The following is a 17,579-nucleotide window of genomic DNA, read 5'->3' on the forward strand; positions in this document are numbered from 1 at the left end:
TCACCAGACAATTGTTGGATTTCGGACAGTGGACTGTTAAACATCACCACAGTTTCGTTTGGTGACCGAGGCAAGTATACTTGTGTAGCCTCGAACCATTATGGCAGTGTTAATTACACGGTGACTCTGAGAGTCATCTTCACCTCTGGGGATATGGGTGTCTATTATATGATAGTTTGCCTTGTTGCATTCACCATTGTGATGGTCCTGAACATTACCCGCCTGTGCATGATGAGTAGCCACCTCAAGAAGACAGAGAAAGCCATCAATGAGTTCTTCAGGACAGAGGGAGCGGAGAAACTGCAGAAGGCCTTTGAGATTGCCAAGCGCATCCCGATCATCACCTCCGCCAAGACTCTGGAACTGGCCAAAGTCACCCAGTTTAAGACGATGGAGTTTGCCCGGTACATCGAGGAGCTTGCCAGGAGTGTCCCGCTGCCCCCCCTCATCATGAACTGCAAGATGTTTGTGGAAGAGATCATGGAAGTCGTGGGCATGGAGGAGCCGAGCCATATCTACGTGGGAGCTGGACCAGCGAGTCAAGAGACTCGAGACGAGGTGTACACTATACCAAACTCTTTAAAGCGCACCAACTCATCTGCAGGGGACTCGGACGAATCGTCTTTGCATGAGCAGCCCCAGCAGATTGCGATCAAGGTATCGGTGCATCCTTTGATGGCGGGGGATAAGTTGGAGGGGCAGCGCCAACCAGGTGGTGCCCACCAACCTGAGCAAGAGGCCAAGGAGGTGGAGACAGCGCAAGCGGCGATTGAAAGTAGCCCCCCTGTTGGGCTGACGGTGACAGAGAATGATGGCAAGGTTGTGACAGCAGTGACTGAAAGGGCCAACTACACTACGGCTGTCTTAGTAGAGAACACCAATTCTGTGACACCAGTGGTGATTGGGAAAACTCCCCGGGTCATATATGAGAGCCATGTGTAGCTGACACAAAACTGCAGTTCACCCCTTTTGGGCTACCATGTGATGGGGGATCTCCGATGAATAAAATTAGCCTTAACCAGAAGCCAATCATTGCAGAAGAGCAGATAATTATGATAATGCATGGATTTCTGTTCAAATTCTGTCGCATTAGGTTATCACTGACATCGTATTTAGGTGGTTGATATATTTGGGGAAAATAAATTACTTCGAGTTTTTGTTTTGAAACAAAAAATTAACTTCCACTTCTAAATTCCTCTCAGTGAGATTCTTTTGGGTAAAGGTCATTGTCTATTGAACACTTTAAAATGGGCATTTTCGCTCCCTGCCTTGCACATGGTAGTTCTCACACATAGTGATCAGATACATTCTTCATGCTAAAATGTAGTTGAGCGGATAGAAATTCTGTAATCTTCAGAGTAAATTTCCAGAAACACAATGAATATTCATGCGCAAGAGCATGATTTTTGACTTTAAAGAGGGACAAGGGGGAAAACATATCAGGTATAAATGACTAGAGATGCACAGCCAATCGGTCAGACAGGCAGGTTTTTAGATGGAGATCGCTTTCTTGAATTAGAAGCCTGAGAATTCATTTTTACAGATAAAGAAGAAAAGGAAACTTGAAACACAAGCGTTCAACACCTCAAAACCTCTTTGAAGCGTTTTACAAAGTATTTTTGCACACTATTGAAGTGTAGCCGCTGGTCAATAACTCAAGCAGCTGGTTCATACTCAGTGTGCTGCCACAATGATCAATCCAATTCGGCCGTTTGATTCAGGGGTGAGTATCAGTGAAGCAGAATTCTCTTGCTTTTACAGAGTTTTTAAAAAACTCTGGATCCTTTTTCATGGGATTTGGGCACTGCCGGCAAGGCCAGCATTTATTGCCCATCCCTCATCACCTGAGTGGGCTTGCCGGGCCATTTCAGAGGACAGTTAAGAGTCAGCCCAGTTGCTGTAGGTCTGGAGTCACGTGTAGGCCACACTGGGTAAGGACGGCAGATTTCACTCCCTGGAATCCATGGATATGCAGGCTTAGGTAGATTAGCCGTGGAAATGCAGAATTCCAGGGATAGGGTAGGGGGCAGTGGGATACCCTTTTGGAGGATTGATGCACACTCATTGGGTGGAATGACCTTTTTCTGCACTGTAGGGAAATTCTAAATGATCCTTTCTAGGTGAAAGAATGGGAGTAGATCGGGTGGGATTTTCAGCAAGAAACAGAACATAATTGATGTGGCCACCATTACCAAGACTAGATTTCAATTTCAGATTTTATTAATTAAATTCAAATTTCACTAAATGTGTCAATGATAGATTGGTGAATCGCAAATCCTGAGGGTCTGAGCCTCCAGTCTATTGTTCTGGTGACAGAGGGCGACTGTCTCCCATTTGAAAAGCTACCTGAGGAGAAGCCAGGCTGGACCAGAGTTGACCGTCTCATCTGCCAATGGGGCAGCACTCCTCAAGTAATAGGCTTGGCAGCTGGATCAAGTTATGTGCACTAATAGTGCTAGCCCTGAACCACGGTAGACAAACAGGGGGCTGGGAGAACGCAGCAAGTCAGGCAGCATCAGGAGGTAGAGAAGTCAATGTTTTCAGGTGTATGAAGAAGGGCTACACCTGAAACGCTGACGTCTCCACCTCCTGATGCTGCCTGACTTGCTGTGTTCTCCCAGCCCCCTGTTTGTCTCCTTTTGCATCTGCAGTTTTATTTTGTCTCTAATCTCTGAATCGTAGCCGACAAGGCAATGGGAAAACAAAAGAGCAAAAAAAGCCGAAGATATGTTTTGGCTTTCAAGGCCCATCCTGTTAGCCTGAGAATTTGAACTCATCGGAGTTTACAACAAAAAAGATAACTCCGGTTATTAAGAGTTTGTTACTTCAAGCTCTATCAAGCTAGGCTGAGAATTTGAACTCATTGGAGTTAAAGAAAAATAACTCCAGTTATTAAGAGTTTGTCATCAGTAAAAGTGACTCCAGTGATGTATTATCAGTTTTCACCAACATGTGCATACTAAAATGTAGTTTTGAACCTTCAGAGTAAATTTTCAAAACGCACAATCTGATTGTAGTTAAAAACCTAACTGGATGCACATGGAACAGGTCATGTTGACCAATTCTCATGAGTGTGACACCAGTCCTGTGCCACCCTGTTTACCTCCACTCTGCCCATTTAATGTGACCTAGCAAGCTGTTCATCGAAATAAATCCTTTCTTAACTTTCTGGCCTCACTTCAATGCCTCGCAACCTCAGAGTTCGGGTGACTCCAGAGTGAAAAATGTGTCAGGGGAAAGGGGTGGGGCACAAGAGTTGTTGAGAAAGTGGGAGTGAGGTGAAATAACTGCACGAAGGTTGGTATCCCGTCTCCAAGTCCCCCTTTATTTACTGTGGCCATCCAGCTCAACAGCCAGTTCCCCACAAACAAATAACACCAAAAACAAAAACCCACAGCAACACTGGCTGTAATCTCCCGATTTTATTACTCAGGTTAACAACCCCAATCAACACAGTCAATGAGGTCAACTTGGTTCCAGTTACTACGTGGGGTTCGGGGAGGGGGAAGGGGAGATAGAGAGCGAGTTCTTGCTGTTACAGTGGGGTGAGCAGATGTGTTTGCAAGTTCAAAATGGGTTTATTGATGGAGTGGTGATGGAAGAACAAACCAAACCCACTGCCTTTTTTTCTGCAGCAACAATTGCGTCCCAGACATCCGTCCATTAGGCCACACCCACTAATAGCAAAAAAGTAAGAATTTAAAGAGACTCCATAGCACTTAGCTTTCAGCTCAAGTTCCGTAGAATGTTAAAATCTCACCTCGAAGCACAGTTGGGGTAGCCCTAGTCAAAAGCAGCTAAGGATGAGTAATTATTGCTGATGGAATGTTTGAAGATGAATTTTTAAAAAAACTTCGCAAAGGGCACTTTAGCTCTACTTTGTTCAATGACTTTTGATCATAACTACAGTCTTTGTATCACAGCCATGAGCTGAAACATCAGCAACTTCTAGCCCAAATTGATAATTTAATCTCCGTTGTTGTCAGTTGAAGTTCTAAAGGTCCTGCCACGTGAGAATTGCCACGTCTTTCAGGGGATGTTATAAAATATTGTACAACGCACTCACTTCATCCAGTCTCTCTCCTGTGTAATGCCAAGGAACCTGGGAGGCATGTCATCCACAGTGACCACTTTGCATTTACATAGCGCCCTTAATGTAACAAAACATCCCAAGACAATAAAGAGGAAACAAAGATTGACACTGAGCCACAGAATGAGATCTTGGACCAGGAACCTAAAAGCTTGAAGATGCAAATTTTAGTCCTGATCATTGGAGTCTCTGTTCTCCATCAGAATCTGAGTCACCTGCTTGCACAAGGTGGTGAAACCAAAACATTTTGCCATTAATCAATAGGTAAACCCAAAATTGAATTCATCTTCACTTACTGACATGGCATTCCACTTGATTGAATTATAGCTGTCCCCATCATTCACCAATTCCTCATTATCCAGCAGAGGTCGGGAGACTCCCGTTGGTTTTGAGTATACGCGAAAGGTTGCTAAGTAGCGTTGTCTGATATTGGGATGGTGGAGATGGTTCATCAGGCAATGAGTTAATTCAACAGCTCGTTCAAAGAGGCAGTAAAGTCATGCTGAACCAATGACCTCTGACAATGATACAAATGTACCCTTGTCACAGAACCATTCAGTTAAATATACTCTCTATTTTGACGTTTCCAATTTTGAGGTTGTTGAAATATTGTTGTAAAAGGGGCCATCAGTATTTAGTAATTTTCCAGTAGTACTATGAGCTGTCATAGAACCCCTATGATATGGAAGCAGGCCATTCGGCCCATCAACTCCACTCTGACCCTCCGAAGCACCCAGAGAAGACACAGGCAGAACGTGCAAACTCCACGCAGACAGTCGCCCGAGGTTGGAATCGAACCTGGGGCTCTGGTGCTGTGATGCAGCAGTGCTAACCACTGAGCCCTATCACTGTTGTGGGAGGGAAGAGAGGGTGTGAGGACTGGAATGCGGGAGATGTGTTGGACCCGGCTGAGGGTCCTGTTAACTACGGTGCGGGGGAATCCTCGGTTGCGGAAGAAGGTGGAAATCTCAGAGGCCCCCTTGTCAAAGTTGGCATCATCAGAGCACATACGATGGGGACAGAGGAACTGGGGGAATGGAATGAAATTGAATTTGCTTCTTGTGAAGATTCTATTCCAGTCTCCCAAGGCCTGGAAAGGTCTCAGGGCTGGTTTGGGGTGGTCGATTATTGCAGACCTTGCCAGCGAAAGCCACATAATGTGAGAGAGTTAACCAGTAATTCAAAAGGTGTAAATAGGTCTTTAGCTGCTTGAAATCATTGTTCTAAAAGGATCAACCAAGTATCGATGAACAGCCCATGTATCCCTGTGCAGAACCCATTAAGTTGAAAATGTTGGGCTTGAGATGTTATCTTTCTCTCTCTCTCTCCTCTTCTCTTCTCTCTCTCTCTCTCTCTCTCTCTCTCTCTCTCTCTCTCTCTCTCTCTCTTCTCCCTCTCTCCCCCTCCAACAGATGCTGCTAGACTGGTCGAGTTTCTCCAGCATTCTCTGTTGGGGGAAAGTGCGTTGTTTCCAACGTTTTTGAGAACCGTGTCTGAATAAAATGTAGTGTAACTTCTCTGCTCTCAGGTTCAGTGTGAACACCCCATTAAGGAGCAGGTGCCAGGAAGGGTTGGTGGATGGTGGGATTGACTATCCATCTTGTGGCCTGGCTGCTGGGTTAGTTCTGCACCATTGCGGCCAACTCTTTTTTTTTCTCTGTCAATCTGCCTGGTCACAGGAGCTTTGCGCGGTTTGCTGCCTTGTCCCAACTCCCTTTGATATTCCGAAACAATCACAGAGGATGCTGGAGAAACTCAGCAGGTCTGGCAGCATCTGGGGAGATAAAAACAGAGTTAACCCATCTTCAGAACTGTTTGGATGTTTCTGCTGCTGCCATCCTCTGCACCCACCTTTTAGATCATAATGTTATAGGAGCAGAATTAGGCCATTTGCCCCATCTTGTTGGGTTGAAGGGCCTGTTTCCACACTGTAGGGAATCTAATCTAATTATAAAAACTGCACATGTTGTGTCCCTGTCACCAAATTGAGAGTTTTTATTTTCCTCATGTATTAACCGCCACCAGTAAATTATCCATGTTTTCCAAGTCACCAATTTACCTGCAATACTTGTTGGGGCAATGCAGGACTCCAAAGGATGGGCTCTTGCGGTGCAGTGGTAGTGTCCCTACCTCTGAGTTAGGAGGCTGGCACATGTATCTATCCAAATGTTGTAACTGTACCTCCATCTACCACTTCCTCTGGCAGTTCATTCTGCACACAAACCACTTTCTGTCTAAATAAATTGTTCATCATGTATTTTTTTTAAATCTTTCTCCTCTTACTTTAAAAACATGCCTTCCCAATCTTGAAATCCCCTACCCTCGTGATTTTATAAACTTCTACCAGCTCAGTGAAAAAAGTGCTGGCCTGTCCAGCCTCTTCTTATAAGTGCAGCTCTCCGTTCCTCGCAACATCCTGGCAAATCTCTTCTGAACTGTCTCCACCTTAATAACAGGGAGACCAGAACTGGGCACAGAAGAGGTATCATCGATATCCTGTACAACCTCAACATAATCCCTGTAATGAATGCTGATTTAAGGTTGTTACACTGTCTGCTACATTAGTGAGTGCCTAACCTGAGAAGCAATTTTTTTTTTGGTGATGAGATATTTATGTCATGGCCTTTTCTTCAGTCTGATGTATTTTGGGATCACAGACAGTGAAGGGATGATCAGAGATAGCTGCAGAACCTAGAGTTATCTGTGAATCCAGCTGTCTCGTGTGTGAAACCTTCAATTTTCCTTTTGATAGAGGGAGGATTTAGACTCTCAATTACCCAAACTGTATTTCTGGATCCTGGGTGTCACGTAACCTTTATTGGCATATGGTGCTGTTTATATAATTAACCTCGCCCCTTTGCAAATAAAATGAACTTCCCCTGCCGACTCGATTGGAAAGGTTTGGGGGCCGGGAAAGGAGAGTTTTAATTACTGCTGATGCCGCAGGGGTATTCACCGGGAGAGGGAAAGAATTCAGCTCACCCCAACCCAGCCTGCCAGGAGATGAGGAGGGCTCACAACCAACAGGCCGAATTGCATTTGCATAGCGCCTGCCGCAACTCTTCCCCTGGGGATGTTTCGCGGTGCTCTGAAACCGCCGGTGTATTCCGGGGCAGACGGGTTTATGCGCGGCAGCCTCCCCACGGGCAGCGAAGTTGACACGGAGCTGATCGCTCCCTGGTGATGGAGAATGGCTGGAGGCGTTCACTCCTTTCCGTGGAAGCTTTTGGCCTCGACCTGAGACAGGGTCTTGCCTTGCCTTCCCTCGGATAGTACTTTGCCACCTCAGCGCTGTCCCGGGGCCACCCACCGAGAAGATGGCTCTGAATGAGCCCCTGATGGCGAAGCGAAGTATAAATAAAGTGAATTTTCCTCCACAACACTGCAGTAAACATAGCTGCCTACTTTTGTGAAGGGTTGCATTGAAGAGTTTCCAAGCAGTGATTACCTTTGCTGCTTTAGGCTTTGCTTTTCCCTGCACGGTTGGAAAGTTGCAACAAATAAAAAGGTTCCTTTGTTTCGACGGGAAAGAGGAGCTGTGCATACATCAGGAGACTGTGCTGGAATTTGGCTACGTGCCCTTCAAGTGTGAAGGGTCTATTTTGGCATCAGCTCTACCTGTGACTCCTATACACTGAAAGGTTCCGATTCAGCTAGTGCTGCAGATTATAATTCTCAATTTGGGGGAAAGCTGCCTTTAGCTTGCAACTTTCTTTTTTTGAACAGAAATAATGGGGAAAAACTCTGCTTTCTCTCTACAAATGCTGCCAGACCTGCTGAGTTAACAACTTTGTCCCAGGGCAATTTTCAGGATATTTGATCAGCATGGATGAGTTGGGCAGAAGGGTCTCTCTCTGTGCTGTGCATCTCTATGACTCCATAACAGATTAAACCCTCATGCCGAGCTGCACTGTCCGGCGGTGCTGTGGGGATGGTGTTGGGGATGATCTGGGCTTGAGGTAGGATGCAGGTGGACTGCAGAAGGCTACAGACAAAGCCAGTTAAACAAAACACAGGTTTTAAGAGTCGCTGCTATGTCGTTTGTGAACAGGCTTATTTTTTTTTGCAGAGGGGGAACATCACGTTGCCTCCGCTCTGACACAAGCAGCCTGTTTTCTGTGTTGATTAATGAAAGTAATGCTGTTTCGGATCTGGAATCGTGCCCAGTATGTACTTTTGTATAAAAAGGCATCCAGTTGGAAGCATTCATTTATGCGTTGCATTCCGTTGTAAGCGCTGCACCTTAGGGCAGGTTCCCACAAAAAAAAAGTCATCCTTGAGGAAAACCGCTTAAATTATGGACTGAGGAAGGGGGATGGTTACATTGATTTAGTTTTTGAGCTCCTTTGGTGGAATTTACAAAGCTTATCCAGTCGAGGCACTTAATGTTTGCGGAAAAAGAGTGGGTGTGTGGGGCAAACAGGATTCCTCTTCAAAAGAGCCAGCCCAGTGTTGATGGGGCAAATGGCCACCCTCCCATTCTCATGAAGAGTCGTGGAATGTTACAGTGCAGAAGGAGGCCACTCATTCCGTCCCTCCCCCGCCCTCCTCATGCCTAACTGGCTGTTGAAAAAAAGCATCATTAGCTTGTGCCAACTTGTTGCTTCCTCCCCCACCCCCATACCCTTGCACATTATTTCTGTCCAAATAATCACCCAATGCCCTCTTGACCGAACCTGCCTCCACCACATTACCTGGCAGCTCACTCCAGAGCCTAACTACTCGCTGGATAAAAAGGTATTCTTCTCACCATGCCCCTGCTTCGTTTTAGACTCAAAGCATTAACTTTTTAAACATTCAGTCACAGGATGAGGGCATCACTGGGCTAGGCCAGCATTTATCCCTAGTTATCCATAGGGCAATTAAGAGCCAGTCCTGTGAATCTGGAGTCACATGTAGTCCAGCCCAGGTAAAGATGGCAGTTCCCTTCCCTAAAGGGCATTAGTGAACTAGATGGATTTTTCCAACAATTCACAGCCATCCTTAGACTCCTAATTCCAGAATTTTGTTATTGAATTCAAATATCACCATCTGCTGTGGTGGGATTCGAACCAGGATCCCCAGAACATTACATGGGTCTATTGGATTGACAGTAAATACCACTAGTCGGTCACCTCCTCACTGAACTCTGCTTCTCTCTCCACAGATTCTGCCGAGTGTTTTCCAGCATTTTCTGTTTTTGTTTCACATTTCCAGTGTCTGCAGCCTTTTGCTTTTATTTGGCTTCCCTCTACACTGTACTATCCTCTGATTATAGGATTCGGTAGAACAGAGAGCGTGAAACAGCTGGTGATGCCGGTTGAGGGTTAGGGATCAGGAAGTTAAAGATAAGTTAAAATTTGAGATAGAGCTTACATAAGAGCATGTCGATTTTGAGTAGGAATATGCCTTTTGAGTTTGCTTAATAACCTGATTACTCCACCTTTCCACCTATCCCTGATATCTTTTCACCCCCTTGATTAGCAAGAAGGCATTGGAATGCTTCCTCTTATTGCTCAGTGTATTGAATACAGGAGTTGGGATGTTATGTTGTGGCTGTACAGGACATTGGTTAGACCAGTTTTGGAATACTGCATTCATTTCTGGTTTCCCTGCAATGGGAAAGATGTTGTTAAACTTGATAGGGTTCAGAAAATGTTGCCAGAGATGGAGAGAACATAGAACATAGAACATAGAAGAATACAGCGCAGTACAGGCCCTTTGGCCATCGATGTTGCACCGATCAAAGCCCACCTAACCTACACTAACCCACTATCCCCCATATACCTAACCAATGCCCGCTTAAATACCCATAAAGAGGGAGAGTCCACTACTGCTACTGGCAGGTTGGACAGGCTGGGGCTGTTTTCCCTGGAGCATCAGAGGCTGAGGGGTGACCTTATAGAGGTTTATAAAATCATGAGGGGCATGGATAGGGTCAATAGCCAAGGTCTTTTTCCCAGTGTGGGGGAGTCCAAAACTAAAGGGCATAGGTTTAAGGTGAAGGGGAAAGATTTAAAGGGGACCTTAGGGGCAACTTTTTAATGCAGAGGATGGTGTGTGGATGGAATGAACTGCCAGAAGTAGTGGTGGAAGATGGTACAATTACAACATTTAAAATGTATCTAGATGGGTATATGAACAGGAAGGGTTTAGAGGGATATGGTTCAAATACTGGCAAATGGGACTAGATTGGGTTGGGATATCTGGTCAGCATGGACAAGTTGGACTGAAGGGTCTGTTTCCGTGCTGTACATGGGATCCTGGTGTGAAAGACCAGCCAGCCTCTTAATTTCTGTCAGTGTTCAATGTCTGTGGGGTTAACGCAAACCTCAGAGGTTGCAAGGTTTTGTCCAGAGGGATTTCAACAGGTGAGTAGCGATCACTTCACAGGCTCTGGCAGAGCCGTAGGGTTGCAATATGTTGGCATTCCCAAGATGGTGCAGAGACAAATATCAAAACCAGGCTCTCAGTCCATTGTTGAACAGTGTGCTAATATGGACAGTGGATGAGGACAAAGGCAGACTGGGCACCTAATGCCGTCTCCCCAGGTTCAATAGCCTGGTCACAGCTTATTCTCACAATCTGATGGGCAAACTACTGGAAAAGACTGAATGACTGTGATTAGTGGTTCAAGGAAGGGAAGAACAGTTATTATTTAGATGTCCTATCAAGAATTTAAATTTACACGGCACCTTTTAATTAACTATTTTAAGCATCAGTCATCTAATTATGATATATTTAAAATTTTTAGGCTGTGTGTCATTTCTGTTCTGACTACCCCATTAATTTCTGATGTCTCTATTTGTCATGGCTGTTTTATCATGTTGTCATTATTCCTCTCCTGAAGTGGCAGTAATGAAATGTCTCAGTTTTGTTTTTCTCCCAGCTGCTCTGTCTGGGTGACAGAGAAATCTTGATGCTGAAACAGCTCTGTTTTCTGCTTCTTTATCTGAATCTTGAATCACAAAGTGAAGATGTCACCAGGTAGTGTGGAACTTTAAATACAACTGTAAAGAGAGAGACACTCTGCCAAAGCTGTTTGAACAGACCATACAAATGTTAATGTTAATATCTCACTCTCTCTCTCCCCCTTTGTCTCTCTCTCTTTCTCTCTGTACCTTCTCTGTTGCTGTAACTCTGTATTCTGCCCTCTGTTCTACTCCCCTGATGCATTTTGTATAATATGATTTGCCTGTATAGCACACAAAACAACCCTTTTCACTGTATCTTGGTGCACTTGACATAATAAATCAAATCAATTTAAATCATCAGGATAAATTCAAGAATGCCAAATTTCAAATGACCATAACAGTTTGTACAGCAGGAGAAAAGAGTGATGGTTCTTTTCTACTGCTGTATAAATTGTTGTAGTCATTTGAAATTTGGCATTCTTGCATTCATCCTAATGATTTAATTTCATTTGATTTATTATGGAATGAAATGTTCAGCAATGTGTCCCTTTTTTTCTGTCAAGATAAATCTCACATATTTTCTCCTTAGAAACTGAGACTTGCATTACCTTGGTCCAAAGACACTGTCCAACCCACACTCTCTATCTCTACTTCACTGCCAACATAAGACACTCACAATTCCTGGAAATGTCACGCTGACCTCCTGCAGTATTGTCACTGTCACTTCTCCTGGTCAGACCCTCTTGATGTGCTGTGAGTGGAGTTATACGATCCATTGGTACTGGGTGTAGCTTGGATCGTCTTTCAAGATAATACCGGCATCACTCCAATTCTTGTCAGCTTCTTTTTAGAATCACAGCATCCCTACTGTGTGGAGACAAGCCAATCGGCCCATTGAGTTCACACTGCCCCTCCAAACAGCATCCCATCCTGTCCCTGTAACCCTGCATTTTCCATGGCTAATGCACCCAGCCTGCACATCACTAGACACTATGGGTTATATGGCATGGCCAGTCCACCTAATTTGCACATCTTTGGACTGTGGGAGGAAACCAGAGCAAACCCACGCAGACATAGGGAGAATGTGCAAACTGCACACAGACAGTCACCCAAGGGTTAAATCAAATCCAGGTCCCTGGTGCTATGAGGCAGCAGTGCTAATCACCGAGCCACCACGGTGCTTTTATAAAAGGTTTTTGCCAGGTTTCCTACTACAGCAAAGCAATGTGCTGCTGATTTGCCTAAATGTCTACTTTGCTAACTAATAGTAGAAGAGGAAATAAAGATCATGGAGCAACACAAGAACAAATACATGCAAATGGCAATTCTGTTTCACTAGTGTCCAAGAATGCATCTCAGAATTGCCTCTTATTATGTAATAAAAGTTGAGGGTACTGAGAAGCTCAGTGGATCTGACAGCATCTGTGATGAGAGAAGCTGTCTCCAAAGACAAGACTAGTAGATACCTCCAAACCACACACTCTCCTGACTTGGAATAATTCTGCTATTCCTTCACTGTTGCTCATTCAAAATCCAGGCATTTGCTTCTTAACAGAGCTGTGGGTGTACTCATGCCACATGGACTGTGATAGTTCAAGGCGGCAGTTCCCTACTGCCCGGTAAGCGACTCCCACGTCCTGCAAACGAATAATTTTTTTAAATGTTGAGATTAGAATAAGACTTTTCTTGGGAACTGAAGGAGGGTGGGAATAGAAGCCCAGAAAATAGCAATGGGAGTACGGCATTCAGCCCTTCGAGAGAATGGGGAGCATTCTATAATGTTGAAGGGGGTGTGGGTGTAGGAAGAACAAAAGAGGTGGGACTGGAATGGGGTAAAGATTTTAAATGATGGCAGAGTCATGGAATAAAAGACAAAGGGAGCAGTAATAATTTTAATTAAGAAAGAGGTCGTACAATTGCAACATTTAAAAGGCATTTTGATGGGTATATGAATAGGAAGCGTTTGGAGGGATATGGGCTGGGTGCTGGCAGGTGGGGCTAGTTTGGGTTGGGATATCTGGTCGGCATGGACAGGTTGGACCGAAGGGTCTGTTTCCGTGCTGTACATCTTTATGACTCTAAGCGTTTGTCCAGAGTGAATGTGAATGACAGAAAAATAACCAACTCTCTCGGAGAGCTAAAATGGGAAAATTTAAATTCAAGCCAGCACATGACACAAAAAAAAATCAGATTTAAAATAGGAGGACAGGGTTCGTGTGTTGAAGTTGTTGAAACCAGTGTTGATGCTGGAGGGCTGGAAAGTGAAGTGCTGTTCCTCCAGTCTCCATTGAGTTTCATTGGAGGATTGTAGCCAACTGACGATGATATTTTCACTGGCCTTTTCTGCCCTTATTTCAGATTTCCAGCATCTGTAGAAGTTTACTTCCATCTTCATAATGTAGCGCCCTTTCTTTGAGCCATTTCCTTGCCTAGTGGGAGGCCTGTGTTTGGAACCTCACCTGTTCACAGCAGGTACCTGGTGATCTCACTGTACTACGGTTCCATGTCTGTTCCCCAGTGCAATACTGAAGCAAAAATAGATGCAACATAGTCCACTAAGCAGCATTGTTATCACTTTCAGCACTTTTACCATGCCTGCAAGTGTTATGAACTGTGCTGTTTTGTGGGGGAGCATACTCCTCACTTTCGACCATTCATGGGTGCTGTGGGGGAGCACTCAGAGGGGAGAGCAACTCTAATTCTCCCTAAGAAAAGCATGGCAGGGGTGGGGCAATTGTAGGATGCCAATCCTCAATATGCAAAGAAATAGATTTGCATGTTATTCAGTCTGGTTTGACACTTGTCATGATTTCACTGTGCCCATAGATTGCTTCAGCAACCTCTAACAAACTCAGCTTGAGTTATAAAGGCCTTTCTCAGAGTAGCCTGTGGCGGTGTTTACCCCGAAGTAATGGCCATTGTTTTGTGTGCGGAGAAATGCCTGTGGATGTTATGCTTCTGTTCCCAGTGAACCATCAAGACCCTCAGCGCTTTCTCCTGTATTAAGTCTAGCATGGCATGCTATCGGTGTATTCCTGCCACATTTCTTGTGAATCAGATATCTTAACCTTTCGCATATATTGGCCAGTGTGTATTCCATACCTTTCCTGGCGCATCACCTTCCAGGGATCTTTAAAGGGTTACAAATATTAATTGTTCACATCTACATGAATAACTTTCTTTAGTACATTTTTCTCAGTTAATATGAGACAAGCACATAGCTTACCCGGGAAGTTGTTTAATAACGGATCCTCTCTTCGTTTGATGTATGCAAAGCTAAAATCGAATGGAGATAGGAATTAGGTTAAGCCTTGCTATATTTCTACACATTAATGAACTCATTGTACTTTGGAGCAGATGTGCTAAAAAAAAGTTGCAGTGAAAGACAACAGTGTTCAAGGCTAATGTGACCCATCTGTTTCAAAATGCCTTATTGTAAAGTCTTTGGAGGGAGGGGAGAAGAGTTGCTGTGTTACTGGCTCACTTGTAAACGTTCCCTCTGATCAGTTTGTTGACCATCTCACTGGGACCAGGGATTTAACATTGCTGATGCACAAATCAGCCACAAACAAGGAACAACACGGGAAAAGGTGGGAATACAACTCATGATCTCCTGATCACTCACCGAGGAGGTGGTACATCTGATGATCATGAATTTCTGTTGACTTTTATTTTCAATGGAGAGAAATGACTAATGCATGGCTGCTCCATCACCCATCTTCTGAACGCCTCCACATCAGAATTGAGAGGGTCAAAAACAGGCTGGAATAATAGTGTAAAAAGATTGGCAACACTGCTTGCTGCTCTGGCAGACAGAGTTATTTCCAAGGAAGGTGTTAAGTGTTTGTATCTTACTGTCCCTTGGTGTCATTTCAGGGTCATATAAATTTGGAGCAATTCTAACCTCTGCTGGCCTTCTGCTTCATGCTACAAATGTCTAGTTTTATTTGTTGAAGCTATAGCAAGCTGGCCTTGCTCTAGGTTATTCTCACCCGAGAAAAGATTGACCAAATACCTATGCAACTTGATATGAATGTAATTTGTTCTATCAGACACGCTAATCGTTATCTGACATACAAATAGCTGTGCTAATATGCCAGATGGGGTGCAAAAATTGACTGCAGTCTATATACTGGTGTGACCGAGAGTTGGCTGACAGCTGAGGTGTACTGGAAAAGAATCAACTTGTATTGAAATAAACACTATTTACCCTGAGCTCCTTGTGGGTTTTGTTCATTTGTCTTCAGTCTTACTCAGCATTATCCTGGTTATAAAATTCGCCTCCTTACTTCAAATCCCTCCATACTTTCATCCTACTCGATCCCTGTGGTATCCTCCAGCCCACAGTTCTCAGAGAGATTTACCATCTCTATTCCTGGCCTCTTGAGCATCTCCAGTTTTTATCGTTTCACCAATGGGTGGCTGGACCTTCAGTTGTCTAGGTGCTACGTTCGACAATACCCTTCCTCCACCTCTCTATCTTTCTAAAGGCACTGCTAAAAGCCACTTCTTCTTGCATGAATGTAAATATTTATAATGCTCCTGTGAACCACTTTCAGTCACTTATGATATTAAGGAAGCTGTATAAATGTGAATTACCATTGTGCTCCGATTTCATTGTAACTCCTTCGATCCACAAGCCAGACACAACTGCATACAGCTGCTGATCATTAGAAAGTGATATTCGCTGATCATTAACCATCTCCATCAGCATAACCATCACTAAATCCTCCACCATCAATATTGTGAGAAACTGAACCTCAACTGTAGGGTTAAGGTTAAAATCCCTCACCTCCGCCCTCAGACCCCACCCCTCCAACCCTAACAAGGACAGAACCCCCCCGGTGCTCACCTTCCACCCTTACCAACCTTTGCATAAACCAAATCATCCGCCGACATTTCCGCCACCTCCAAACAGACCCCACCACCAGGGATATATTTCCCTCCCCACCCCTTTCCGCCTTCCGCAAAGACCGTTCCCTCTGTGACTACCTGGTCAGGTCCACGCCCCTCTACGACCCACCCTCCCATCCTGGCACCTTCCCCTGCCACCGCAGGAACTGTAAAACCTGCGCCCACACCTCCTCCCTCATCTCCATCCAAGGCCCTAAAGGAGCCTTCCACATCCATCAAAGTTTTACCTGCACATCCACCAATATCATTTATTGTATCCGTTGCTCCCGATGCGGTCTCTTCTACATTGGGGAGACTGGGCGCCTCCTAGCAGAGCGCTTTAGGGAACATCTCCGGGACACCCGCACCAATCAACCACACCGCCCTGGGGCCCAACATTTCAACTCCCCCTCCCACCCTGCCGAGGACATGGAGGTCCTGGGCCTCCTTCACCGCTGCTCCCTCACCACCAGACGCCTGGAGGAAGAACGCCTCATTTTCTGCCTCGGAACACTTCAACCCCAGGGCATCAATGTGGACTTCAGCAGTTTTCTCATTTCCACTTCCTCCACCTCACCCCAGTTCCAAACTTCCAGCTCAGCACTGTCCCCATGACTTGTCCGGACTTGTCCTACCTGCCTATCACCTTTTCCACCTATCCTCTCCTCCTTGACCTATCACCTTCATCCCCTCCCCCACTCACCCATTGTACTCTATGCTACTTTCTCCCCACCCCCACCCTCCTCTAGCTTATCTCTCCACACTTCAGGCTCACTGCCTTTATTCCTGATGAAGGGCTTTTGCCCGAAACGTCGATTTTGCTGCTCCTCGGATGCTGCCTGAACTGCTGCGCTCTTCCAGCACCACTAATCCAGAATCTGGTTTCCAGCATCTGCAGTCATTGTTTTTACCTTAGGTTAAAATCAGATCAGTCATGATCGTGGAACACAATGGTGTGCCGAAATTAAACGAATCCCCTAACCTATGCTTGGTCCATATCCCTCAATTCTTACATATTCATATGCTTATCTAAAAGCCTCCTAATCCTCCCTGTTATATCTACCTGCACCACCCCTGGCAGCATACTTCAGGCACCTACCACTCTCTATGTGAAAGACTTGCATCTCATATTTCCTTTGAACTTTCCCCCTTTTACCTTAAATGCGTGCCCCCATATTAGACATTTCAACTCTGGGAACAAGATTCTGACTGACAACCTTATCTGTGCATCTCATAATTTTATCAAGTCTCCCCTCAGCTTCTGCTACTCCAGAGAAAACAGCCTGAGTTTTTCTAGCCTCTCCCTATAGCTCACACCCTCTAATTCAGGCAGCAACCTGGTAAACCTCTTCTGCATCCTCTCTGTAGTCTCCACATCCTTCCTTGTAATGTGGGACCAGAACTGAATGCAGCCCATCGACTCCACAGTGACCCTCTGAAGGACTTCCCAGCCAGATCTACCCCCCTACTTTAAGTGCAACCTTATCAAAGTTTCATAAAATTTCAACATTACTTTCTGACTCTTGTACTCAATACGCCTTATTAAATCTTATTGAATGGAGAAGCAGGCCTGAAGGGCCGAGTGGCCTACTGTTATCTCTTTGCATGATTCCAAGAAGGAGTTGGATATAGCTCTTGGAGCTAAAGGGGTCAAAGGATATGGGGGAAATGCAGGAACATAATGAATGGTGGAGCAGGCTCGA

At 45.0% G+C, this 17,579-nt stretch overlaps 1 protein-coding gene across 2 annotated transcripts in view; it reads left to right on the forward strand.

Moving 5' to 3' along the window:
* The window catches only part of LOC140494937 (microfibrillar-associated protein 3-like), a 40,095-nt gene extending 24,897 nt beyond the window's left edge, over nucleotides 1-15,198 (forward strand). For both annotated transcript variants that reach the window (XM_072594552.1, XM_072594553.1), the window contains exon 3: nucleotides 8-15,198. In XM_072594552.1, coding sequence (XP_072450653.1) covers nucleotides 8-942 — 935 coding nt within the window. In that variant the 3' untranslated portion in view covers nucleotides 943-15,198. The remainder of the gene's footprint in view (nucleotides 1-7) is intronic.
* Nucleotides 15,199-17,579: the final 2,381 nt, after the last annotated feature.

Source organism: Chiloscyllium punctatum, chromosome 2 (assembly GCF_047496795.1).
Source record: "Chiloscyllium punctatum isolate Juve2018m chromosome 2, sChiPun1.3, whole genome shotgun sequence".
Lineage (NCBI taxonomy): Eukaryota > Metazoa > Chordata > Chondrichthyes > Orectolobiformes > Hemiscylliidae > Chiloscyllium > Chiloscyllium punctatum.